The sequence below is a fragment of the Littorina saxatilis genome, linkage group LG5 (genome assembly GCF_037325665.1).
Source record: "Littorina saxatilis isolate snail1 linkage group LG5, US_GU_Lsax_2.0, whole genome shotgun sequence".
In the NCBI taxonomy this organism is placed as follows: domain Eukaryota; kingdom Metazoa; phylum Mollusca; class Gastropoda; order Littorinimorpha; family Littorinidae; genus Littorina; species Littorina saxatilis.
In genome coordinates this window covers 29,579,925-29,607,550 of record NC_090249.1, presented here as the reverse complement: position 1 = coordinate 29,607,550, position 27,626 = coordinate 29,579,925, and the positions used below count along the sequence as shown (strand labels likewise).

The window sequence follows — 27,626 nt, the reverse complement described above, 5'->3', positions numbered from 1 at the left end:
GTGCATATTCTGATTTTTTGCAGATTTTAAAATACGGGGCTATGGTTTTTGTCAGGTCGACCTTGTTTGACAGGCTGTCACGGGATGCCTATACAAAGTACCATCAATCGGACAAATGATATGTACAGCTGACATAATTACCTTTTCGAGCATATAAAGTTCAACTAAAATAAATTGCGTTTTAATGCTTTTCTTAGCGTGCGAAAATTGTTGCAATAATTTTTTGGCCAACTTTATATGAATAAATGCAATTATGATAATAAATCTTTATGTCAGAAAGTGAAAGGGGAAAGACTGAACTGGAAACATGCACGACAGATGGTCCGTCACAGTAGAAACAGTATGTAAGCTGCTTCAAGAGTTTGTTTAAAGGGAGAACTCAGTGTTTGTGTGTTTTTCATTACCATTCAGTGTTGTTGGCTATTAAACGTGTGTAATTTACATGTGTGCCTTCGGGCTAACAGCAAGTGTAAAGGTTAAATAGGTTTACGCCTGTGTCTGTTTGCATCAACTTAAATGTCATTTTATTTCCGTAGGTTCCATGGGTCTGTACGTAGGAGGACAACAACCAGGACAGGAAAAGAAAGTGCCGTCCAATGGTCTTTCTGAACACTTTGAAATATTAAAATAAAATGTGTGTACGTGTCTGTGTGTGTGTGTGTGTGTGTGTGTGTGTGTGTGTGCGTGCGTGCGTGCGTGTATGTGTGCGTGTGTGTGTCACTGTGTGTGTGTGTGTTGTGTGTGTGTGTGTGTGTGTGTGTGTGTGTGTGTGTGTGTGTGTGTGTGTGTGTGTGTGTGTAATTCCGTTACTACATGTGCGTGCAGGCTTGTCTTCGCCTGCGAACGTTTTTCCGTTGCACCAAGTAAGTGCAACATTTGTTAACTTGGCAACACAAAATGACCATCCACACACACACGCAAGTACAGCACTAAAACTTTAGATCGTAAAAATAAATATTTTATTTACAGAGCAAATTACATTATGTACAAAATCTAAACATGGTATGCATAATTTAAAAAGAAACGGAGAAAATACAACACTGATGAGAGAGGTGTGTTATGTAAATGAATGAACAACTAAGATGATAAACATTATTTTTGTCATGACGATCATTAACATACTTCGTCGTATAATGAAATTGTTATATTCCTAATCAATGGTGTGTTTTTTATAGCTCATCGCTGCCGCCTGCAGTTCGACATGGCAGATCAGTTATGCTTAAAATAAAGGAAGAGTTTAAATCTAGTCTAAGGCGGTCTAAGCTTTATCACAGTCAAGATGTATCACAGATAAGCTGAACTGAGACCAAAAAGAACCCACTATGACAGAACGTATAAATAGGGACACATTGCTGAACATACAATAACACATATGCATACATATTTCATCCCAGTTCGTCGTGTATCTAGCTCCTGCATGCACACATGTACGTAACCAAACGCACTTTGTACTTTCGAATTTATACGATCGCACAGACATACACTCACATTTGAACTCAGTAAACTTCTTAATATTAGTTGACATACAATTTGATGAAAACTACATTTTCTCAACCAAATCTTGTTTTGCAAACATGAGTAAAAAAACAAAAACAATCGTAAGCCTAGGCGCAAAGAAGTTGAAATACTTCGAACATGCTTTATGCATTTACATCTTTGTGAATTGTTGCATTGCGGAGTTATAAATTGGATACGAAATATACTTTTTGTTTGTTTTTGAATTTATTATTTTAGGAGCAGCTTTCAAGCGGTATTGCGACCGTGTAGTCCTTTACTTTTGATTCACTTTACACCCAAGTCTTACTTGTAAGCCTGACGAAATTCGAAACGGTAAAGTTTAGCGAGTCAGCATAAGAGACAATACGTCAACTTATTCAGAACCTGCAATCATTGACCTATTCAGCTAAAGTAAGATCACATGCACTGATTCAGACCCCACAACCTTTCTCCGTGCGGGAATACTATGTTTACTAATGGACAGACGACCTCACACTCACACACACACACACACACACACACTCACACACACACCCACACACACTCACATCCCCCCACACACACACACACACACTTCGTACGCGGAGTTTCCGCTAAGATCATTCCGAAGAGTACGGGGAAAGTTGCTTGTTTCACTAGAAGCAGAGTTTTTCACCAGTATTGTAATAAATAAAATAGCAGTAAATCATTAGGCGATCTATTGTTCACCTTGTTTTAAGAAATAGCCGCTTCTCGCCTCCATACCTCAACTAACCCACCTCTGGCCCCATATATAAACTTATCGAAACATAGATCCGAAGTAAGCACAATTAAGCATTAGATTTGGCGGGGGTTTGGATTGCCTTTGTTAAGGATGTGTGTGAATGGCATGGTTTCTTTTCGTCTCGTTTTCTGTTTGTTTGATCAACATTCTATTAATCTCTAATTGATGTATTTCTTAACTACACGTGTCCCATTTTTCGTAGTCATCCGCTTTTTATTTTCTGCACATCATAGCCTTCTTAAATATTTGTCTTCTTTCTTGTAAATGGTTCATGGAACCGCTTTGTGGGAAGTACAGCGTAAGGTTTATTGCGTAGATCGACAAAGCCTCACGTTTATGACACAACAGAGAGAGAAAAACGGTTTTTCTTTCAGTCAGCTTTTCGTAGAACTTGATGACGTCATAAATGGACATGATGATGTGGAAAATGACGTCAGACGTCAAACTTCTGCCGTGGAGCTGGGACGAAGCCAGGTTTCATCTGTCAGCGTGTCGGCAGAATTGGACCTGTAAAGTGTAAATATAAGGTCAACTTTGTTGGTGTAGCTGGTACTGTTTTGTGTTTGGCCGGGCTATAATTGAAATGATTAATTAGGTACTCCTTAATTTATAAGACAAAAAAAATTGTAAAAAATGGAAACGGGCAGACAAACATACGCAAAGTGTTCAGACCTGAGGAAATCTCGAATTCATAAAATAATCAATGTCTAATATCTCAAAATGACAAACAGACTCACCATTAAAGCGAAAATAAAACCATCGTCGAACAACAATGTATTTGCACGATGCACGCCAGAATTAAACATGCATAACTAAAACATAGACTTGATTAATCAAGGCATACTAAACAGACGGAATTGAATACATATACATGATTTAAAGCATTCAGGCTTGAGGGAATTTCGAATTGCAGTAAAGCTTACCTGTGCTTTCGCAGTCTCAGTGAATCCAATCCAATATCATCGCTGCGATCTGTAAGAAATAAAATCAGAATGCATCGATCATCATTACTATCATCATTAAGGTAAAAACGGTGAGGGGAATCATGGCCAAAAATCTCAAAATTTGAGCACAGTATAAAGATTCAGGGCATGGAAATGTAAAAGAAAACCTGTCGAAAAAACCTTGGCCGAACAATATGCTAAATGTGCAACTAATGAGGATGGACGTGGTTTAATTGTTCAATCTGTGTTCCTTCATTACCACATAGCTTCCACGTTAAATGATGTTTTGTTGTCGTAGGATTTTGATTGTACAGCGCTTGGAGCAGGGTTAAACCCTGGATACATGCGCTATAGAAATAGTATGCATTATTATTATTATTGTTGGCGTGTATGTCTCCTTCTTAGTGGTTTTGTTCTCATAATTTCTGCTAATCACTCTCGCCTTAATGTTACAATGATTTTCAACACACACAAAGCAACAACAAAAAACAAAAACAAATCCAAAGACGGTGGAACGTACACGAGAGGTTTTCGCTGTAACGATCCTCATGCCGATGGGTAAGTAGGTCACGGTCACAGTCACAGCTGACCGTTGTATACATCCGGTCCCTCTTCCTCAGCTGTGACACACAACTCACTCGTGAGAGACATGCAACATTCTGCTTACACATTGCTCACTTGTCACATATATTAGCAAAAACTAAAAATATATATATTATTATTATTATGAGCATTTGTGCGCCTAATCTAAATATAGCCCTAGGCGCTTACAAAATATACAATACATAGTGAACATTATACGAAACACAAATCGACAAGGACCAAGACACTCGGACTCATACACTCGCAGACAGACGCACAGCGAGAACGCGACGCACTCACTCATACCAACTACAGGCACATGCATTCTGAAGACGGAAAAACAGTCATAAATAAATAAATAAATTATTGGATACATAAAGTTAGTTGAGAGAAGAAGAATAGAGCTGGAAAGGGAAGAAGAAGGAGAGAGAAGGAGACAGATTAAGGACCAGCAGGAGAGGGGGATGGGTGGTCATTAACAGACTAGTGAGGGAAGAGGTGTGTTTTGAGTGAGGTTTTAAATGATTGCATAGATATACTACACAGTCTTGACACGCGTGGTGTTACTTACACTAAAGATCTATACACGACATTGTCTAGATTACCATGAGCTACCCCTGCATATGGCACACGACATTGTCTAGATTACCATGAGCTACCCCTGCATATGGCACACGACATTGTCTAGATTACCATGAGCTACCCCTGCATATGGCACACGACATTGTCTAGATTACCATGAGCTACCCCTGCATATGGCACACGACATTGTCTAGATTACCATGAGCTACCCCTGCATATGGCACACGACATTGTCTAGATTACCATGAGCTACCCCTGCATATGGCACACGACATTGTCTAGATTACCATGAGCTACCCCTGCATATGGCACACGACATTGTCTAGATTACCATGAGCTACCCCTGCATATGGCACACGAACGTAGATGCACTAGCTGTGACAAACACAACTTGACATTTGTATGTACAGACCCTAAAGCCTGTCCTAAACTGGAAGAAGTCAACTACGCGAAGTATACTTCGCGAAGCTGTACGTACGAAGCGAAGCCTTCGCGAAGTCGACTTCGGGCTCAATTAAGGACAGGCTTAACAATGTCGCTCGAACTAACATATCTCCTCCCTCCAACCCCACCCCCGCCTCCACCGCCACCCCCCTCCCTATCTCTTTGACTGCATGCTTCCTGTGTTAACAATCATGTTTTACATACGAGCACACCTCAGCTTGGACACCTAGAAAAAAGCAACATCATTGCTACTTTCTGCACTGACCGAGAAGGTTCTGCTTGATTTATTGGTAACAGACGGTCAGACACCTCTGTGAATCCGCACGATTAATTCAGGAAAAACTCCAGCCAGGCTGTTGATTTTGTGTACGTGTCCAAGTGGAAGGATGCGCTTGTCACACGTAAAAAGCAAGGACAGACCTGTGCAGTTGAACATGATCGGTAACACAGGAAGTTAGGTATCTGTAACTCTCTCTCCTCCTCGTCCACCCGCCGCCCCCCACCGCCGACCCCTCTCCATTTCTGGAACCCCACCCCATCCGTCCCTTTCGCCAATTCACACCCCTCTTCAGCTACTCACACAGTCTTAAAAGGGACTGAAGGACAGAACTTGTCTACGAGAACGACTACGAGCTACTCACCTGTCTCCCCCCCCCCCCCCCATCCCACCCCGTCCCACCTCCTCACACCCCTCCCTCTCTCCCTCCCAACACACATCACAGGCTTTGAATTCAGCGAAGTCCACAAACTGAAAACGAATATGAAAGTGAATGTAGGTATATTACTCAGGTGTTTTTTCTCTCCAAAGTCATATGTTTCTTGAGGACGTTATTGCTGCAGTCGTTCGACATGTAATACCTAAAAGCTTCGAAGTAGTCCCGTTTGGTTCTAAAGGTCCAAAAACATACATTTAAACAAATATTATCGGAGACACACAGCTCTTGATGTTTGTCGATTTCTGGTTATAAGACAGGGCTTTACTGCAAGCTGAGCTTGGTTGTCTTCCTGTTGTTTTCCTGTCTTTAAAAAAAAAGCAAAGAAAAAAAAAGCTTTTAAACAAGACTTTTGTCCATTACTATGCCTTTTGTCCTGCGGTAAACAATTGTACAATTGTGACCCTCCACCACGAAATGAGTCGCATGTCACCTCGCGCGGTTCTGCGCTAGACTTGATATAAGTCCGGAGAGTGTATGGTAACAGCGTGAGGGTCACCTTAGTCACAGGCTTATAACTCAAACAGTTTTTGCTCTTTTCTAAAACGGGTTTCACCACTGGATAGAGCATAAAAAACTCTTTAGGAAAATGAAAAAATATGAAAATCATGCAAAGGTGACATGCGACTCATGCCGTGGTGGAGGGTCACAATTCTCTTTTTCCAGTGTCTGGGTGAATTGAAAGCCCGTGCTACACAAACACATACTACGTGAGGAAAGGGGGTCACACATCGGTCCATCCAGCTAGGACGACTCACTGCACGGCGTGGCGATACGTCAACGGACGATTTACGCCCTCGTCGGGTCGCTGAAACAAACACAAACACAAACATGAACAAATAACAAATGAGTAAAAAAAATAAATAAAAAATAAAATAAAAAATCACTCACGAAAATACCGTGTTAAATATTATACAAGCGAATAGATATACAGGCAGTTCTTTACATTCACTGAAAATGAAAATGAAAATAAAATGTTGGTTATATACAGTTGGTTAGATATAAGAATCGTACATTTATTTTAATGTTCTGTTTTAGTCGTCCGCTTGTTTATGCGCCATTAATGTAATTTCTCAGATTGAGATAATACAGTAAATTTGATTTGATATGATTGATGTTTGCTTCTATTTGTCCACTGAGTAAGTGGTTTAGGCCGACATGATTTTTATTTTAGTTTGTTTGCTTTGGAGAATTGTTGAGGGGTTTATATGATTTTTTTCTCTATTTTCTCAGTGAAGAAACGCACCGTACTAAACTCAAAAACGTCGCAGTGAAAAGTTTGGGAAGGGGAGGGGCAATCCCTTCATGCCCCCCTCCTGCTTCTTCCTCTGAGTTTTTATGATTTGTAATGTTTGCTTCTTTTTATATTTAGTCAAGTTTTGACTAAATATTTTAACATCGAGGGGGAATCGAAACGAGGGTCGTGGTGTATGTGCGTGCGTGTGTGTGTGTGTGTGTCTGTGTGTGTGTGTAGAGCGATTCAGACTAAACTACTGGACCGATCTTTATGAAATTTGACATGAGAGTTCCTGGGTATGAAATCCCCGAACGTTTTTTTCATTTTTTTGATAAATGTCTTTGATGACGTCATATCCGGCTTTTCGTGAAAGTTGAGGCGGCACTGTCACGCCCTCATTTTTCAACCAAATTGGTTGAAATTTTGGTCAAGTACTCTTCGACGAAGCCCGGGGTTCGGTATTGCATTTCAGCTTGGTGGCTTAAAAATTAATTAATGACTTTGGTCATTAAAAATCTGAAAATTGTAAAAAAAAAATAAAAATTTATAAAACGATCCAAATTTACGTTTATCTTATTCTCCATCATTTGCTGATTCCAAAAACATATAAATATGTTATATTCGGATTAAAAACAAGCTCTGAAAATTAAATATATAAAAATTATTATCAAATTTTTTTTTTCGAAATCAATTTAAAAACACTTTCATCTTATTCCTTGTCGGTTCCTGATTCCAAAAATATATAGATATGATATGTTTGGATTAAAAACACGCTCAGAAAGTTAAAACGAAGAGAGGTACAGAAAAGCGTGCTATTCAGCATAGCGTAACCACTACCCCGCTCTTCTTGTCAATTTCACTGCCAATGCCGTGAGCGGTGGACCACGAGTATACGGTCTTGCTGCGTTGCATTGCGTTCAGTTTCATTCTGTGAGTTCGACAGCTACTTGACTAAATATTGTATTTTCGCCTTACGCGACTTGTTTGTTTTGTTGTTGTTTTGGGTTGGTTGGTTGGTTGGTTTGTTGGTTTGTAATTATGTAGATATACACCTATCATCTGAGACTGACTTTTGGTGATGGAGATGTCCCTGAGCTTCTCTTCCTGTTCCCTGAGGAGCGCCTCCTGCTGTTCCTCCAGACGTCTGTTGGTGACGGGCACGTCAGGGTACACGGTCCGGAACTGGTCCCGCGCATCATAATCTGGGACATTTGCTTGACATTTTTAATCTCAAAAATACAGATTTGAGGATGAAAGTCGCTTGCTCATTTCAATGCTTGTTATTCTCTTAGGTGCCAGGAGATTGGTTACTCTACACGCACTCACACCCACACGCACGCACGCACGCACGCACGCATGCACGCACGCACGCACGCACGCACGCACGCACACACACACACACACACACATACACACACACACACACACACACACACACACAAAACCTCTTACGTACTCTTCTTGCACATGTCCTCTATATTTCGACCGCTCATGTTTATTTGTTGCGTTCTGTTGAATTATTTCACAGACTGGCATAGCTGTCATTTACAAATGTTACACACAAAAGATCTCTTGCTCTGCGTAGAAAGCAACTGAGACGTACAGTTTTGGTATGTGTCCAAGTGGACGGGAGTTCTTACCCCTTGTACAGGTTTTGGCAAATCTGTTTGGCTTACATGAGGATGTAAGCGGGGTTTAAACATAAACATCAAAAGATGTAACAATAACATACGATTTTTTGGGTACATGTTTTTGCTTCTTTTACGTACATTTATAACATTACAAGAACTGCATCAGAGAATTTCGTCTGGATGATTAAAGTTTCAGAAGATGCTGAATGAATAATGAAAAGCCACATGAACAGCAACAGAAGCAGAATGTTAGATTTTAAACAGAAGGTTTACCCCTATATTTGAGATTGTTGAATTCACGGACTCTGTCGCGGTTTGCATTGTCATCCGTTGGCGGGGTTGGAGGGCTGATGAAGAAGAAAAAACCCCACATATTATGCACAGTTGGTGAATACCACGGTATGTCTGGATCAGCTTGAGATTAAAACTCCTTGTGTGCTTTCCGATTTTTTGGAAGCGGTAATCATGTGAACCACGTAAAGAACCTTGACAAAAGGTTAGGTACCCAGTTGTATCTCGAGATGTCAAGCTTTCTCTTATCTCTTCAGGGTTGGATGTTACCTTCCTGCAAGTGTACTTGCCAATATCGTAGTGATAATTAATCTCTCTCTTCAAGACAATAACGAGTGTCTTTTCTCAAATTAAAAGCAAGTGAACAAGTAAAAGTGTATTCAAATTCGAGAAATGAAGAGCGCACTGCAAGTCACGGTATTTTTCGGACTTCTCGGGATGCTAGTGCACGACTTGAGGGTCTTGTGGTACCTGGCTGGTTGAGAAGGAACAGATTTTTATCAAGGAAACTAACATATATATCAGTTTAATAATAACTAAACTCACAGATTAATCCTCTGTCTTGGCAGCACTTTAACGTCCCAGACCTCCTTCTGTTGGACAAAAAGAAAACAATTAGCATTAGCGGCTGAGACGAGTTAGCAGCCAATGCACTGCTTAACCTAGGGTTAGAGTTACCCTTGACTTCAAGCTAACCCTTGTCCTGTGACATAAACGGTAGTCTAACTTAATGTGGCACTCAGTTATTCTGCCAGCTGTCATGAACATCAAACAGCAAGTCGGTTAACTCAGTTATTCTGCCAGCTGTCATGAACATCAAACAGCAAGTCGGTTAACTCAGTTATTCTGCCAGCTGTCATGAACATCAAACAGCAAGTCGGTTGTTAACTTGTTTACTTGTTCATATTTTTGGTGAGTCAACAATTAAGTGGACTCTATGCCATCCACCTGTGCGTCGGTCACAGAATCATTCAAGAGTTTATCTTATCAGTCAGCAGTTTACTCATTCAGCCAATTTGTAAATCTGTCAACCAAGAAGCCAACCAGCTTATACATGTAAAAAAAAACCACACACAACAAAACCTCTCCAAAAAGAGAATTAAAAACAAAAAGCCAACCAGTCATCTGCATGTGTTGTCACTTTTTTCTTAAATCAGACATTCGTCGAGTCCACCGTTCAATGTTCATTTCTTAATCAGCAAGACAGTCAGGCGATTATTCCTTTCAATTCTGTGCCAAGATCATCTTAGGGCGCACATAATAACGTGTTAGTCTGGTGGTAAGAAACTAGAAAGCCATTCGACCGTTCAACTCTCTTCCCCATCCCCATTCCTACAATTTGTTCTCCTGGTTTATTTTTGTTGTGTCCACCATGATGAAAATTTGTGTAATTATTATTATTTTTTTTTTGTGGTCAGGTAAAATAAGCATTTGCTTGATTTCTTATCCTGGTTGTATGTTTTCAATTGTTTGATGGGAAAATTTTTGAATAAAATTTTGTTTAAACCAACTCTATTCCAAAAATCTCTTCATGAAGTGACTCACCACTGGCTGACCGGACTTGAGAAGTGCTTCGATCTTCCTTCTCTCTTCAATCAGCCGCTGTCGGTAATCGTTCATGTCGTAATACACGTGTGTCTTACCTGCAAAAACAGTAGGCTTCATGTGACAAGAAATTAGGAGGGCGTGGGTACTTTGCTGGCTAGTTTATTTACTTGATGAAAGCTACAGACGAAGGGTGGCTTTGGTGTCGAGGGAGGGGGGTAGTGGTGGTGGATGGGAGTGTGCCAGCCATGGATGCAGGTTTCCATTGCTTAATTACATGGTCTTGAGATAAACATCCACTTCCGGTTAACAGTAAGTTAACATCGAATTAAACAACTGCATTTTCTGGTCATCAAAACCATTCACGTCTGCGGAAAGTGATACAAACTTAAGGTAAAGTTATATTGACAACTAAACATTGTTTTCAACAGATTCAAAAACACTCACCTTTTTATACGCAGAATTGTAAGAAAATACACATTCTCCTTAAAATTAATTTTTCAAAATCTGTATGAAAACAAACGTACTTTGTGGTCGAACAATGTTGGTGACAGGACGTTCTGTTGGAGGCGGCTAAAAGCAGAAAAAAGAGTCAAATAAAATATATAGAAATCTAGAAAATATATTGAATGTTTGTCATGGAAAGACAACCAGCGGGTTGATTGTTTGATAAATGGATTGGTTGAAAGAGACAGACGGACTATAGATTACACATAGACACACACATGAACACAGACAGACAAACACACAACCACACACACACACACACACACACACAATCACACACACACACAACAATCACACACACACACACACACACACAATCACACACACACACACACACACACACACACACACACACACACACACACACACACACACACACACACACACACACACAAAACACCGACAGACCAACCGACACACAGGACACGACACGACACGACACGACACAACACAATGCCAACACACATAATACATGTAAAGTAATTCCACCTACATTGTAATCCTTCAGCCGTCTGAGTCTTTCGGCTTCCGCTCTTTCTCTGTCTGCCTCCCTCCTCCTGGCTTCTGCTTCCCTTCTAGACTCCTCCATCCGTCGTCTGGCCTGGAGACCAAAGACGCTATTTTACTCTTGTTTGTGCTCTTTTATAGTAACATTCATTAACAATAAACTTACTTTAAGATGCAGATGCTATTTAAGTCTCATTGGAGTTTCATAGTCAACCCTTTTACGATGAGCTCGATTTGATTTACGCAGAGTAAACGAATTCAGTTTACTGTGAATTTCGGTGAAGCTGAAGATTTCGGTTTGACCGACAAAAATGAAAACCGTCCACTGGGAACTCGGTTAAAGCGAATTCCACTTTTGTTTAAGCGAGTTAAGTGGTATTTTCTCTATTTTTCATTTTCTTTTATGTGTTCAAAGAAAGAGACGGTTTAGTGGTCAGAAGTCCTTTCTAGTGGTACATTTTGTCAAGATCATTGTATTTAAAATAGTACTTCTGCCTCTTGATCCTGTAGCTTTCGTCTTTCGTCGTCCAGCTCGCGACGAAGACGGCGCTGAAATTCGTCATTCTCTCGTCTCAGTCTGTCTCGTTCTGCCTGAAAACACTCAGACGTCAATGTGATATCATAATATACAGAAGTATTCATTCTGTGGAAATGTAGAATATGTTTGTGTGTGTGTGTGTGTGTGTGTGTGTGTGTGTGTGTGTGTGTGTGTGTGTGTGTGTGAGTGTGTATGTGTGTGTGCGTGTGTTAGTGTATGTGTGTGTTTGTGTGTGTGTGTGTGTGTGTCAGTGTGTGCGTGTGGGTGTAAGTGAGTGTGTGTACGCAGTTCGGTGAGCACTGGTTGGTTGTTGTGTTGGAATGTATTAGGTATAGAATGTACTCAAGCCAAGCAACATTCCTGTGTACTGCACGTGGTTGTGATAAAATCGTATGTCTAACGTCTTATGTCTTATGCCTTTGCAGTAAAGAGCAAGTTAGGAAAGGGTGCTGCACGGGTCTGTTCTCAAAATGTATCTGCTGGGTTTAACAGCACAGTCATCTTCGTGAAAACAGTTTGGCTCGCCATCATCTTTAATCTGGCCAGGTTATTATATCGGATAAGACCATCCTTTCAATTGGTGACGTACCAAGCATTACTGGCGTGGATTCTCTCTGTGCACAATAGCAATTTTTTGATGAATTAATGTGCCAAACTGGAGAGATGGTCTTATTCCATCATCTAGTAAAAGTCGTGTTTTGTAAATTGCTTGATCAAAATAACAATAATAACATTATTGTAACAAAGACTACATGTCGATGTAACTATGGTAGAGGTGAGTGTGTGTGTGAGTGTGTGTGTGTGTGTGTGTGTGTGTGTGTGTGTGTGTGCGTGCGTGTGTGCGTGCGTGCGTGCGTGCGTGCATGCGTGTGTGCGAGCGTGCGTGCGTGCGTGTGTGTGTGTGGGTGTATGTGGGTGTGGGTGTGTTTTTGAGGATGTTTCCACTTCAAACTTACCTGAGATATGTTGATTATGTTTCGCAACTGGGCTCCATCTACAAAACAAGAGCAAGCAAAGCCAATCAGTTTCTACACTATCGTGATAAAACGCTAGCATTATAAAGATATGTGGTGGTTTTTTGTCAGACCGGCTTTTTTGTCGGTGCGAGGTGGGCATATCGTTTTCTCTTTCATATTTATCGACCGAGGCCGCTAGTCTTTTTGTTGTGCTATTTGCGATTGCACAGCCTAGTTGAAAATTGACAATGAGTCGTCGCGGTAATTATCTCGTGAAAATTATGACAACTTGATATATCACACGTGTAATATCATATGCGCGTTTGTGATAGTTATGAGATATGTCCGGCAAATAAAATGTTTTCTTTCAACAAATCACAGTAGCTAGGATTACGTACAAAATAGTGTGCATTTCTATTAAGCTAACTGGTGCAAACGTTTGTGTTTTAAAATGCCTAAACGCTCAAAAAAGAGTCTTCTTTGGCTATTCATTTTGGCTAGTTTAATCTTGTGGGTTTCCTCCGGCCAAAACATATGCTGGTACATATTTGCTAACACATGCAAAGGCGCACACACGCGCACACGCAATCACACACACACACACACACACACACACACACACACACACACACGCACGCACGCACGCACGCACACACACATGTAACATATACTATATTACACACACACACACACACACACTCGCACACACACACACACACATTCACATTTTACCGTCAGGCCTTGGACCAACAGAAACATAACGTGGACCAGGGTCATACCTGAAAAAGGCATGCACAACTTCAATGTACAACGCACGATCGACATCAGTCAATGTTCAGAGGGTGATTAAATTCACGAGTAAATGAGAAAGAACGTTAAACAAATTATTTCAAAATGAAATTGCGTAAAAAACCCACTGGGATTCAAAACTATGGAAGCTATTGACCAGTTCATATGACACTATTTCAAAGAAGTAAGAGAAGTTTTTAGAGAGAAAAAACAAACAACTTCTACCAAATTGATTCGTTTGTCAGAACTGTCGTCTTCGTTCCATTTGTTTGCTTGTTACCATGTTTAATTCTTCCGTGTGTCATTATATATGAACCAGTTTTCTCAACTTTGCTACCATTGTGTGACCATAGTTTTATACTGTACATATTTTCATTGTATTTGTGTATGTTTCAATGAAACACATAACGAGGAATGAATGAGTTCATCAATTTTGAGTGATTATGTACATACTCTGGGTAATCAGAAACTCGCAGGTCGGTTTTATCACTGCAAAGCTTTTATTCTTCGTGTTTGCACTGATATTTGTTCACAAATAACCAGGCATCAAAACAAATCATGGGTCCTTAGAAACACAGTGAGTTATACCAAACTTAGGGAAATCGGTTAAGAAAAATCAGACACACAAAACAATTAAACAAGGTTAAAGGCGTCTGGCTAATACGATATGTATGATGATCGAAAATAACAGCATATAATTGACCAAAATACCAATAATTCAGAGTGTTCTTGGTTATTTTCAATAATCATTATACGAGTTTTAGAGTTGAATTTGTAATGATCACTTTTGGCACTAGTATGCCGCTATAAACTCAGATTCATGACTTACACGGGCACAGTGCTTGTGTTGGTCAAGATGACTGGGCGGTGGTCAGGCATACTGATGGGCTGCACGATGGACCCATGGTACGCCGGCGGTGGTGGATAGCCTGAGGCCAAATCAAGCAAAAAGCAATTAACATCACGATTATGTTTCGCATGCTAAGATTTAACCGGGTCTTCGTAACAAATGTTGTCCGTCCACTTCAGACACCACGTGCTGGTGAATGTTTCGGTTTGTCTATAATAGACGAATTCCGAAAATAACTCTGTCGGGTTTGTATGGGTTGTGAAAGAGTGAATGCCCTTGATTTTACTCGGACAAACATCGGAGAGGCCAATCACTAGCAAGGGGTGTGTCGGAAACACGAGGACAGGAGCACGAGTGACTTTATTTGTCAGAGAAAAAGCAAGGGTATTCACTCTTTCACATCCAATACAAACCCGACGGAACTATTTTCTATCAAGCGTTTTTATAACGAACCTTTCTTGTTTGTTTATTTAGTTATTTATTTACTTCTCGGTTAGACACAAAGCGTAGTGGGGAAGTTTTGTTGTTGTTGTTGTTGTTACAGTGGTTTTAATGTAGACCTGTATTTTTTTCAACAAAAAAGGCAGTTTTATGCTTTAAATCTTTTATGTTTAAAAAAAAATTAAAAGCGTAGCGCCGTCGAAGCTTATTTTAATTAAACTCCTCTACCTTGCTCGAGCAATCAAACAATGGGTTTTCGATCGCTCGATCTCATTGGGAATACCCGCCCCAAAACAAAAAAACAACAAAAAAAAAACAACTAACAAAAAATATATATATATATATACTGTCAAACACGTGTGTAAACTCACCGACTCCAGTGACATTGTAGGCCTGATCCAGTGGCTGGTTTGGCGCTACCCCTGTCGTTGCGTACGTGCTAACAGAAACAGCAACACATTCCATTGTCACAAGGCATGCTGAGAAATGTTACTTTTCAAATGATTACAACGATGTCAACAAAACCAGAGAAAAACAAACAAATTACTGAAGATAAAGAACGTACATAAGATCAACAAAAGTAATCAGTTAGCTGCTTAACAGCCCTTGTAAAATGTTGTTATTTTCATTGGAATATCAATAACCAAAACCAAAATACGTGAATACATTAATTAAATGTATTACTGAATTAATGATTAGGTAAATGAGTATGTATGTGAATGAGGAAGTACATGAATAAAGTAGTACGTAAATGGATAGATGAACAAGAAGATACATTAATAAATGAATGAAGGAAGAAATGAATGAATGAATGAATGAATGAATGAATGAATGAATAAACAGATTATAAATGAATAGATAATTAACAAATATTGCATAATAGATACACTCAAATGTTTCCTAACTAGATAAACTAAAAGGTTATCATCTTGGATGATTCTAAATGTAAAATAAACCCATTCACATAGCATATGATTATTTACATGAAATAAAAAATGATATGAAACAAGCTATCATTAATAGTTCTTGGCATCAGGAAACACACGAATAGTCTTCTGTTTCTTCATGATACGAAAGAGACAAAACACATGAGTAAACACACTGTGTATGTCACTTTACTCCTCATTTTATTATTGTTTCTAAATAACGTTTTCCACAAGCCAAATGATTCAAGTATAAAAAATAAACGCTGCGATATTTGTCTAAAAAGTGCCTACAATTTAAAAATTAGGTGAGTTAACAATAAACTTCAGCATGAGCTTATAATGGCCATAGGCAAAATACACACTAAAATCTTGCTAGATCGAGGTTAATATCTACTTACAGTGAACAGACATACACACACACATCCCCCCCCCCCCCCTATATCTCTCCGTGTGTCTATGTGAGTGAACATGCAAAAGTATGGTAGTCTAGGTCATGCCATTAGATCAAGCAAAATGGGAATCTGAGAAACAAAAAGTACAATGTACTAACACTACGTTTTGTAAATAAACAAGACAGCTACCTCAGGTAATAAAAGGACAACAACGAGAACAACAACAGTAACGAGATTGAACGTTCTAATATCACTACCAAGCTGGTTTATTGTTACACACTGAAAAGCAAGCATATATGGCGAAGAGAGCCAAGAAAAAGACAAATGGGTAAGACAGGATGAAGACAAGATGGGGAGAAGAAGGGGGACTCGGACTCGAAAGGGATGGGGGGGGGGGGGGGGGAAGCACAGCTGAGTTGCAAGGAATGAAGACTGGGTGCGTCACTAAAGTGAAGAAACAGAAGGGAGGGCCCATACGGGGAAAGAAGAAATGTATGAGGGATAGGTGCGAAAGGGTGGGGGTGTTTTGGTGGTGAGGGGGAGGAGGGTAGGGATGTGGGTTTTGGGTTTTGGGGTGGGGTTAGGGTACAAGGTGATGGGTTCATTGCAGAGAGGTTTGAAAGTACAGTCGAACCTGCCCTAGTGATCACCTCTTGGTAACGACCATCCGCCCATAACGACCATCCCAAAGAATTCCCTGACATATGTTATCTATATAATTCACCTTTCCATAGCGACCACCTGTCTCTAACGACCATGGTTGCTGGTCCCTTGGCTGGCTGGAAAGGGACGAGCATTACACATAGTTGTTTAGCCAGTACACCGGACGACGAGATGAATACCTTACAAAAAAAACATAGATTCTGAGACGAAGTCAGACAGCTCTTGCAAAAAAAAGTATCCATTGCCTAACATACATATTGGAAAGTGTGTTTGGACTCTATTGCGTGCAAAGAGTTGTTTTTAATGTTTTACTTTCCACGGGTACATTTGACCATCGACATCGAGCGTGCACTGAGGTCACATATCATAGACACAATCGCGCCGGGATAGGTAAGCTGCCATACATTGACTAGATTTACACATCGGATATGCTCGCACTTACGACCGTTGTTTACTTTTGCTCACCACCCTGAGGATGAAACTACCATAACATTCCTTTAAACAAGAACTGTCAGATCCATTAGTGGCGGATTGTTTCAGACAGACACCATCTAACATCAGTTACCCTTTGTCAGACACACTCCTTCTCACATCTTCATCGTGGTGTTGATGGGCATGGTTCATTTTCTTCTTTTGACTGGATGAAAGTTCAGCCATCGTTTTCCTTCGTGAACGAAAGCTGCATCCCCTTGTTCAAAATGGGCGAAAAGCATCGTCAACACTGTGGTAACACTGTTGGTCCAATGTAAAGATAAAATAGACAAATTCCGAAAATAGCTCTGTCGGGTTTGTATGAGTTGTGAAAGAGTGAATACCCTTGATTTTTTACTCGGACAAACATCGGAGGGGCCAATCACTAGCGAGGGGTGTGTCGGAAACACGTGGATGGGACCACGTGTGACTTTATTTGTCAGAGGAAAAGCAAGGGTATTCACTCTTTCACACCCCATACAAACCCGATGGAGTTATTTCCAAAAATCGTCTATTGTCGTCGCGTGTGATGCTCTGACATAGTTCCGGGCGTCAACAAGCAGCCCGACAGAACTCGGTTCAACTGATAAATAAATCATACTTGGCAATATCTCATTTTTCATTACTGTTTTGGATAACTGACACCCTGTCTGTAGTAGAAAAGACGCACAAGCTGCCTACCTACATTAAGATTAGAACAAAATTTAAAGGGGCTTACAAGTGTAATATGAACAGACAAAGTTGTAGTGCAAATACGAAACCGTGAAAGTGCAAAATGTATGTCGAATGATACATCAGGAAGCAGAAATGTTCAACAGCGTTGAGAAGCCTACTATATATATATATATATATATACATGAGGTGAGGGGGAGGGGTGGAGAATGTTAAATATGCTGCCTATTCAAAATGTTTAGCTACAAAAGCATAAAGATACATGCAGCTCTCATGTTACAAGTTAATCACAGAAAAAAAACTGACTCGCTGTTCGTGTCCTAAGTAGGCTAATACTGTACCAAGACCAACGGAAGATATGCATGTTTTGACCTTCTGAGTTCAACGTCCACTATTAGCGGACTGTCGTGACAAGCGAATCGGGAATTACATGTTCAGGAATGTTTGAGGTTTGCATCATTATTCATTAAATCCGAAGTGTCACAACAACCGAGTTCACATCAAGCGGAGTCCGCACATTAATAGAATCTGTAGTGATTAATTCAATTGAAACTTTAAACTATGATCACAAATTTAAAATACTTAAATGTGTCTTTAATCTTGCTTAAAATTTGTTAGCATAAAATACTTTGATGTTTCTTTACCCTTGCTTAAAAGGTGTTAGCATGAAATAATTTAATGTTTCTTTACCCTTGCTTAAAAGGTGTTTCCATGCAAAAACACTGTTGAACTTGATGACAAAGTTGTTTCCAAGAAATGGATGACAATCTTTCCTTCCAACATTGGAATAAGAATAAGCAGCTGGATTCCTTTTTTCACTAAGATCGAAACTTCCATATGACTTGCGCATTTGTTTGCATACTAAAAAAATGTATACTTATCAACAAACACTTCTTGTTACTGATTTTTTTGTCTAAATCGTGTCACTTTTTCTAAAGTTCATTCGTTGATTTTGACAAAATGATAGAAATAAAGGTGTCTCAAAGATCGCTATGTGATACAAATCACACTTGTGTGGGCATGGCATGTGCCATTAAAGTGCTCAAAACAAAGGAAAAGGTGTCTGTGATTATGTGTCTTGGGAACCCCAGCTGATGCGAAATATCAAAATAGACACCTGTTTTGTGTAGGCCAACTGTAAAAAGAAAATGTACACAGTTTTGTTCGTAGAAAGGGATTATTTTGCGTAAGAAACATAAGCATTGTAGAACATGTATAGACTTATAAGAAACTACGGTAGCTTATACTGAGCGCATTACGACTGTCTACAATTGCATATATTATGACAGAAAGAAAACGCTTCTAAAGGACTTGTTACATATTACGCTGTTTAAAATGTTTGGTAACGGAATTGATTTACAAAACCTTCCGTTGCAAAAGAATGTAGCATAATGGATTCTTTACACAAGTTTCACAAAGCCAGAAGCAAATGCAATGATTTGCATGAAGAAAAACACTAAGACTTCTGTTGAGGCTATGCTTAGTACAGAAATATATGCGTAGGCACGACAACTAGAGTAGTTTGACCAAAACAGCAATGAAAAAGATCAGTACATTCCCTTTCAAGTTAAAACTCCTGTCTGCTTGAGGCTTTTGCCTGGCATTTCGTTGCGATTGCTGTTGGGCATTTCAGATACGCGCATGATTCTCGAAGTCAAAGCAGTCTTATTGGCCTCATCCCTAAACAATATAGAACAGGTTTCCGCTCTCCCATTTACGCGTCACCATAGTTTTTCAAAAAAGTGATGCTGGCGGCTCAATTTTGATTACTGTCTTTTTCAATCTTTGTCCCTGGCATAATTATACAAGTAAGCCTATACGCTCTCCTCTGATTAAAACAACAACTAAAAAAAGCCAAAAGATACCATCTCTTAGGAGTTTTCTGCACTGTCTGTCTTACCCTAGCTTTACTAACCAAAATGAGTTATAATGCAATGTTTGTACACGTTAGATACAGTAATTGTTCTCACAGTTGCAACCGCTAACCCGTCTGTATCTGTATACTGCTCAACTCGAACTACACACCAACTTCTTCTTCTTTGTCCATGGGCTGAAACTCCCACGTACACTCGTGTTTTTTTGCACGAGTGGGATTTTACGTGTATGGCCGTTTTTACCCCGACATTTAGGCAGCCATACGCCGCTTTCGGGGGAATACACACCAACGAAATGCCAGGCAGACCGAAAACAGCCGATCTCGACACAATCAACAACGACCTCCATCCAGCCCAACCTAACCGCTCTTCTCAAAAATGGACCACAACTACCACCACCCCAGCGGTCCGGTCCCCACCACAACAGCCGGTCCACTTACGCAGGCTGGTACTTGAGTCCGGGGGGCGTGCCGACCTTCCTCGGGGAGGGACGAGGCGTGACCTCCGGGACCATCACGACCCCAGGGTCAAGCAGGCGTGGCGAGCGGCCGGTCAGTACTACGGGGTCTGCAAGCGTCCGGTCGTAGACCACAGAGGCATTGGTGCGGGGAGATCTAGGCATTTTACGTACACGTGACGTAGTCGGTAGCACCTTATACATAGGCGGTTGTGGTGATGGTGATGGTGCTTGTGGCGGTAGTGTGTGAGGGGTCTTGGGTCTGAGTCGCGGACTCGGCGTCCCCCTGGTGGCAAGTGGGGTGAGGTATGGTGGGGTTATGGGCTATATACAGGGGGGTCCACAGGTTTTAATATTATGTGGTCCTAATGTTGGCAAGGGTTGTGGTTAGTTGCCGGTGTCTTGGCAACAGGGCACAACTAATTCTTCTGGCACTATGAGTAATACATTTCCATATATTTGCTTGACAGTTTTCCAACCAATTCTTCTCGTACTACGAGTCATACCTTTCCATTGACCCCCTTACGTCTTTCCATCCAATTCTTCTGGCACTACGAGTAGTAACTTTTCACTGTTGTTGTTTTGTTTTGTTTTTGACAGCTGGGCACGACTACTGGTTGAGTACAAAGACGCGATGCTACTTTTTACAATTACAGCCAGGAAACTGTCCCTCTTGTGTGTTCGAGAAGAGATTCACGATCAGAATATAAGATTTTTAAGCACTATATGAAGTGATGATGAATGTTCCCGTTGGGTCACTATTCACCATTGATTCATTACATGACTGGTCACTATAACCCTAGTTTTTTCGCAAGTAGTCTATGGCTTTTTTTCTGAAAGCCAATGTGAACAAGTTGTGAACCAGTTATTCTGCCAATGTACATCACGTGTGGACCGCCCTGTATATATGGTATGGTGCTGATATTACCAGGGTAGTTCTAGTGTTGATTCTAAATGAGCAAAGCACAAGACCAACGCTGAAATGAGCATGACGCCTTACGGAACACGACAATCTCAGACTGTCACAAGAAAACATGAACATGATTGGTCAAGAACGATCGATTGGCAGCTCTGAAAACCAAGGGTGTCATGAGTCTAAGAAAGGTTACCTTTCAGTAAAAAGACCTTCCAACTCTTTTTTTTTTAAAGGGGATTTTGGATTTTGCAATACTGAAAGAGACATTCTGTATTGTGGAAACGTGTTAACGACACTTAGAAACGCCATGGTTTCAGGGTACAGTATAACAACACAAGCACTGAGAACGATGTAAACTTTTGGTGTATGAGGAGTTGAAGATGGTTGGGGCGGGGGCGGGGGCAGTGCAAGGGAGGAAGGGTAGTAGGTGTGAGAGAATACATGTGTGAAAGAAAGGGAACCCTGTGCATGATGAACTGGAGAGCGGAGGGAGATAGAGACTGGGAAAAGGATGAAGCCATCGACAGGCGTTCTCAAGGAAGAACACAGGCCGGTTGAAGGGCAGACGACGGGTAGATATGATACTTGGATCAAGAGCGAGAGAGAGAGAGAGAGAGAGAGAGAGAGAGAGAGAGAGAGAGAGAGAGAGAGAGAGAGAGAGTTAAAATACAGTGAAGTCTAAAAATGAGCAAAGTACATTGAAAGCAGGCAATACTATACATGTACAAAACAAACACTTTCTGCTCAGCTGTGTGTGCACAAGGTGAAAATGCAACAGAAAAAGAGAGCGGAAAGCATCCTAGACAAAACAAGGAAGTAAGTAAGTAACTGAAAAAATTGGGCCGAACCTTTCAGATGAACCTTTATCTTTTTAAAAGTTATTCAGTGATGTTCGTTTCCCCTCTGTTTTGCGATATATATGCAGGGAATACTTGGGTCATAGGAATAGTGACATGCTATTCTGTACTCCCTTTTTTTTCGTAAGTTGATAAAAAAAAATCCCTGCAGCACCCAATACCCTCCAATTTAATTTTCTATTATATCTGATTTCTTTTATATATTTTTATTTAGGTAGGGGGGGGGGGATTTCTTTTGACACAGACGATGCCAGCAGAAAACTGAACGTAGACGGATTACCTTTCTTTTTTCTTTTAACAAATAAATACAAGACTAAAAACAAAAAAATAGGGAATTCTCCTATTTCTGCTTTTAAAAACAAAATGAATAAATGTAAGGGTGGGCTTAACTTACTACCGGGGTGTATGTCCCGGATATCTGGAAGGAAGATGTTTACTAACATGAAGATGTTCTTTTCTTGGTACTTTCGTTTGTATGTAGGTTTTGCATCCTTCAAACTAAAGTTTAAGCGATAGACTGTATAAATCAATATAAATATGGTGAGAGGTGTGATTTGAACATTATATTGAAAACTGACATACTGTATATATAAGGAAATGTTGATTATGTATTTCAGTTATTATGAAGTTAGATGGTATGGGGTGCGTACGAGTGAGTACATGTGCGAGGGGCGTGGGGGTGGGAGTGAGTTTTTGGACGAGTGTGTGTGTGTATATGTGTCTGAAAATGCAGATGTGCGAGTATGTGTTGGTTAGTGTACGTGTGGATAGATGAGGCCTACATTAGTTTGTATGTACATGTGTGGCTTACCAATTTAAAGAAATGCTGCATTTGTACAACTCGATAATGGTGTTATAAAGTATGGTTATGTTTTTGACATGTATTGCTGTAAGTTAAGTGATAGACTTACTCCTTTTCACTCTCCTACCGGCTACAAAAAAAAGAGAGAGAGAGAGAGAAAGAGAGAGAGAGAGAGAGAAACAAACAAAAACAGAGATAGAGATAGAGAGAGAGACAAGGGGGGGGGGGGGGTAACACAAACATAAATAGGCAGAAAAGAAGAAGAAAAAGAAACAAAGAAAAAGACAAGAGACGAAATATTAGGGAAAATAAAGATTCACTCAGGAATAAGATATGTATCATTGTGAAAACCAATACAGAACGGAGGTTTGCAAAACCGTGCACAATTATGGAAAAAGTTTAAATATAGAGAGATAGAGAGAGGTTGTAAATGCATATTACCGAGGCGTTTGGCCATCGCTGAAAGAAATATACTCGATCAAAACAAGTTGAAGAACATGAGATGAAGACATGCCCAGGACCACGGGATGAATAGATTTCAAACACTTCTAAATGGAAACATTTATACACTATCTAATGAGAACAGCTTAAACAGTATTTAATGAAAAACGTCTACCCCTACTGGATGAAAGAAGTTTATTAAACACGGCTGGGTGAAAGCACGACTGGATGAGGAGAACATGAAAGTCACTACTACAGTCATGATAACAGGCCAGAAACAACCTAGAAAAACATGTCAAATACAAGCTCAGTCCACAAAACACTTCCTAAATTAGCAAAACCTTAATGGGGAACCATTTCATGTTGTCAGAAAGACTGAGAAAAAACCCATTTATAAAACCACCACTAAATTGAAAGAAACGTTAAATTTTTCTAATGAAACTCTAAGGATACGTAAAATGTTATCCCTTCCGCTTTCTTTTCTCTCTCTCTCTCTTTCTCTCTATTTCTCTCTCACTCTCGCTTTCACCCCCCCCCCCCCCCCCCCCACACACATATATATATATATACACACACACACACATACACATACACACACACACACACACACACACACACACACACACACATCATCTCTCTCTCTCTCTCTCTCTCTTCTCTTTTCTTCCCTCACAGCCCCTCACTGTCACTCCATATTACTTTCCGTAGAGGAAGAGGGTGTGGTAAGGCTTGACCCTGTCCACCCGTCGGCCGCGCTCCTCGGTCCAGTGGACACCACCCAGGGGTTTGAATCTCTCCGGCCCTTTCTCCGGGTCCAGGTAGCCCGAGGCGTTGACCGACATGTCCTGCATACGCTCTCTGCGGGAAGAACAAAACAGATGTGAGTATACGCAAGCACTTGACCAAGTGCAAGGTTTACTTGACCCACAAACTATCCTTTTTACATTTACTAAAGTTTTGACTAAATGTTTTAACGTAGAGGGGGGAATCGAGACGAGGGTGTGGTGTATGTGTGTGTGTGTGTCTGTCTGTGTGTGTGTGTAGAGCGATTCAGACTAAACTACTGGACCAATCTTTATGAAATTTTACATGAGAGTTCCTGGGAATGATATCCCCAGATTTTTTTTTCATTTTTTCGATAAATGTCTTTGATGACGTCATATCCGGCTTTTTGTAAAAGTTGAGGCGGCACTGTCACACCCTCATTTTTCAATCAAATTGATTTAAATTTTGGCCAAGCAATCTTCGATGAAGGCCGGACTTCGGTATTGCATTTCAGCTTGGTGGCTTAAAAAGTAATTGATGGCTTTGGTCATTAAAAATCTGAAAATTGTAAAAAAAAATATTTTTTTTATAAAACGATCCAAATTTACGTTCATCTTATTCTTTATCATGTTCTGATTCCAAAAACATATAAATATGTTATATTTGGATTAAAAACAAGCTCTGAAAATTAAAAATATAAAAATTATGATCAAAATTAAATTTCCGAAATCGATTTAAAAACAATTTCATCTTATTCCTTGTCGGTTCCTGATTCCAAAAACATATAGATATGATATGTTTGGATTAAAAACACGCTCAGAAACTTAAAACGAAGAGAGGTACAGTAAAGCGTGCTATGAAGCACAGCGCAACCGCTACCGCGCCAAACAGGCTCGTCACTTTCACTGCCTTTTGCACCAGCGGCAGACTACGTTCAGTTTCATTCTGTGAGTTCCACAGCTTGACTAAATGTAGTAATTTCGCCTTACGCGACTTGTTTGTTATTTTCTTTGTTTTGACAACCGCATCAAAGATCAAATTCATTCTTGTCCTGACGTCCGAGAGTAACAACACAATAACATAAGCTTCATATTGATTGATTGATTGATAACAGAATCCAAACAGTGTCGAGCAAGAATTTACAGCAGAATCGATTCGCATGCAAACCGATCAGCTTACCGTTGATTATATACAGGTAGACAAAAAACCCAAACACTGGTGGTAAATACTGAATGCTTACTTGGTTTGAAAAAGAGTTATGGGGCTGTAAATTGACCGTAACGTTTCGAGTCTCCCTGTTGCTTTTACCTCCGCCTTTACTCCTATCCAATTTTGTTCCACCATTTTAATACCCTAGCTGAAATTTACGATGAAGTCAAAGCACTTTGCTCGAACTGTCACTTTGTAGGAATAAGTATCAGTGCCTGTGCTAAAACTACGATTTAGAAACGAATTCAGGATTACACAGAAGTACTGATTTGGACTTGACGAACAGTTATGTGCCTGCCTCTGCCTCTTTCTTTCTGTGTGTGTGTGTGTGTGTGTGTGTGTCAGTGTGGGAGGGGGTGCGTGCTCCGTGCGTGCATGCGTGCGTGTCTCTCTCTCTCGTCTTTATTCTATCTGCTGTACATCTTAAACATTCTTCCTGCATTCTTCCTGTTCGATTTAGTGTTTGTATAAGACAGACAAAATGATAGTATCCTCGAGTAACGGAAGTGTTCAAAATCTCTCTGTCTGTCCCTCAGTCTTTGTCTGTCTGTCTTGTCTGTCTGTCGGTCTCTCTATATATATGTATATACCTCTCTCTGTCTCTGTCTATCTGTGTGTCTCTCTGTTTATCTCCCTCTGTTTCTCTCTGTGTCCCTCTCTCTCTCTGTCTCTGTCTCTGTCTCTGTCTCTCTCTCAGTATATGTTTCTCTCTCTGTGAATCTCTCTCTGTCTCTGTCTCTGTCTCTCTCTGTCTGTCTGTCTGTCTGTCTCTGTCTCTGTCTCTGTCTCTGTCTCTCTCTCTCTCTCTCTCTCTCTCTCTCTCTCTCTCTCTCTCTCTCCTATAAAACAACGAATGCTCGAACAGTAACATATAACAAGAACGTCTTCTTACCGTCTTCTGTAAGGGAGAAGCGCACCCTGGTATCTCGAATTGGAGGACATGCTAATGGACCGGTCAAATACTGTTGATGAATATTCCCCAGGCTATACAAGCAACAATGTCACTCACAGGACAATTATATTCCTTGCTGTTATCAGCAGAGCACTGAAGACCGCGTAAACCAAGAACGTGAAGGGATTTATGTTGGCTCTTCACCACACTTGACAATAAACTTAAACAGCTGGGCGCGTCGACACGAACACTGTTTGCTTGTTTTTTTCTGTGATGTTGTGTGAGTATGAGAACTTGTTTCTGTTAACCAACACTAACTCTTCTCACATAATCACTAATACACACTTGCAAGCCACAGACCACAAGACCGAAGTGTTATAATAACAGCATTCTGAACATTCAAAGCACACCAGTGTTGTCTTCTTGCCTTTTCATACGTTCCTTTGTTTTCTGCAGGTATTGTTAATGAATCATATCGTATACATTCTGCCATTCTATCGACACATGAAGCAAAGTTGAACACAATCGTTTTCATGCATATTTCACGTTTTCATGGAGAACACAAGGGACAGTACATCACTCCAACCATACCACTACTTGATCCTATCGACACAGTTTTTGTTTATCTGCAGGTCAGCTTATTTTCATACAATACAGCACTGTGCTCGTCAGTTTCTGACGTCTTCAGCAAAACCAACGACCGCGGACAAGACGTGTACGTCCAAAACCAGTTCCACACACACAACATCTGCCATATTCTGCCGTCACATTCTTTACTCCCACATAATATGTGGTTTTGGTCGGTACACCACCGGATACGTTTTTGATGTGTGCCTCAAACCCAAGCCCGTCTGAAAAAAAGGTGTTTCTTCAACCTTTGACAAGATCAATCACTGATTTACAACAAGGGGGCTATTCTCTTTCTATTCTCTTGCTCCTCGCGCCAGAAAGCACTCGCTTGTTTAAGAACTATGTGCAAATCCCTCAGTCGGTTGTAGTTAGGTTAACTGTCTTCTACACTTGACCCATATGTTCGAAAGTCCCTGAATACGGGAGTGAAAATGCCTAAGACATGTAAGTATTAGACAGAGAGCACTACGGTGGTAGTCATACTTAAAGGGATATTGTCCGCGTGTAAATGTTCTACTTTTGGCCAAACACTGATACATTTTACAGCAAAAACCCCCAATGATCATGCTGCAATGCTGAGAGAGAAAAAATAATATATATAAAAAAAAGTCTTTTATAGGTATTTGACTTGTCTTTTCTTTTTAAAGTTGGAAAAAAACCTGGTTGCGCGTGCAGAGTTCTGTTAATTGTACTGTGACTGTCGACCCTGTCTATAACGACAACCATTTTACTGTGACTATGTCGACCCTGTCTATAACGACCAGCATTTTACTGTGACTGTCGACCCTGTCTATAACGACCAGCATTTTACTGTGACTGTCGACCCTGTCTATAACGACCAG

General features: G+C 40.4%; 1 protein-coding gene across 7 annotated transcripts in view; it reads right to left on the bottom strand.

Annotated features, from left to right (window-relative positions):
* Positions 1 to 942: 942 nt before the first annotated feature.
* The window catches only part of LOC138966810 (centrosome and spindle pole associated protein 1-like), a 41,366-nt gene continuing 14,682 nt past the window's right edge, over positions 943 to 27,626 (bottom strand). Inside the window, exons 4-21 of one of the 7 annotated variants that reach the window (XM_070339153.1) lie at positions 23,988 to 24,146; positions 23,289 to 23,306; positions 20,256 to 20,429; positions 15,189 to 15,256; positions 14,356 to 14,455; positions 13,470 to 13,516; positions 12,738 to 12,775; positions 11,733 to 11,834; positions 11,230 to 11,337; positions 10,757 to 10,802; positions 10,230 to 10,327; positions 9,231 to 9,277; positions 8,667 to 8,740; positions 7,833 to 7,964; positions 6,233 to 6,333; positions 3,725 to 3,824; positions 3,184 to 3,232; positions 943 to 2,767 (exon numbers count right to left, since the gene is read on the bottom strand). In XM_070339153.1, the coding sequence (XP_070195254.1) occupies positions 2,701 to 2,767; positions 3,184 to 3,232; positions 3,725 to 3,824; positions 6,233 to 6,333; positions 7,833 to 7,964; positions 8,667 to 8,740; positions 9,231 to 9,277; positions 10,230 to 10,327; positions 10,757 to 10,802; positions 11,230 to 11,337; positions 11,733 to 11,834; positions 12,738 to 12,775; positions 13,470 to 13,516; positions 14,356 to 14,455; positions 15,189 to 15,256; positions 20,256 to 20,429; positions 23,289 to 23,306; positions 23,988 to 24,146 (1,528 nt within the window). In that variant the 3' untranslated portion in view covers positions 943 to 2,700. Of the gene's footprint in view, positions 2,768 to 3,183; positions 3,233 to 3,724; positions 3,825 to 6,232; positions 6,334 to 7,832; positions 7,965 to 8,666; positions 8,741 to 9,230; positions 9,278 to 10,229; positions 10,328 to 10,756; positions 10,803 to 11,229; positions 11,338 to 11,732; positions 11,835 to 12,737; positions 12,776 to 13,469; positions 13,517 to 14,355; positions 14,456 to 15,188; positions 15,257 to 20,255; positions 20,559 to 22,439; positions 22,464 to 23,288; positions 23,307 to 23,987; positions 24,147 to 27,626 lie in introns of all 7 variants that reach the window. The other 6 variants (XM_070339156.1, XM_070339155.1, XM_070339152.1 and 3 more) reach the window with 6 other exon arrangements.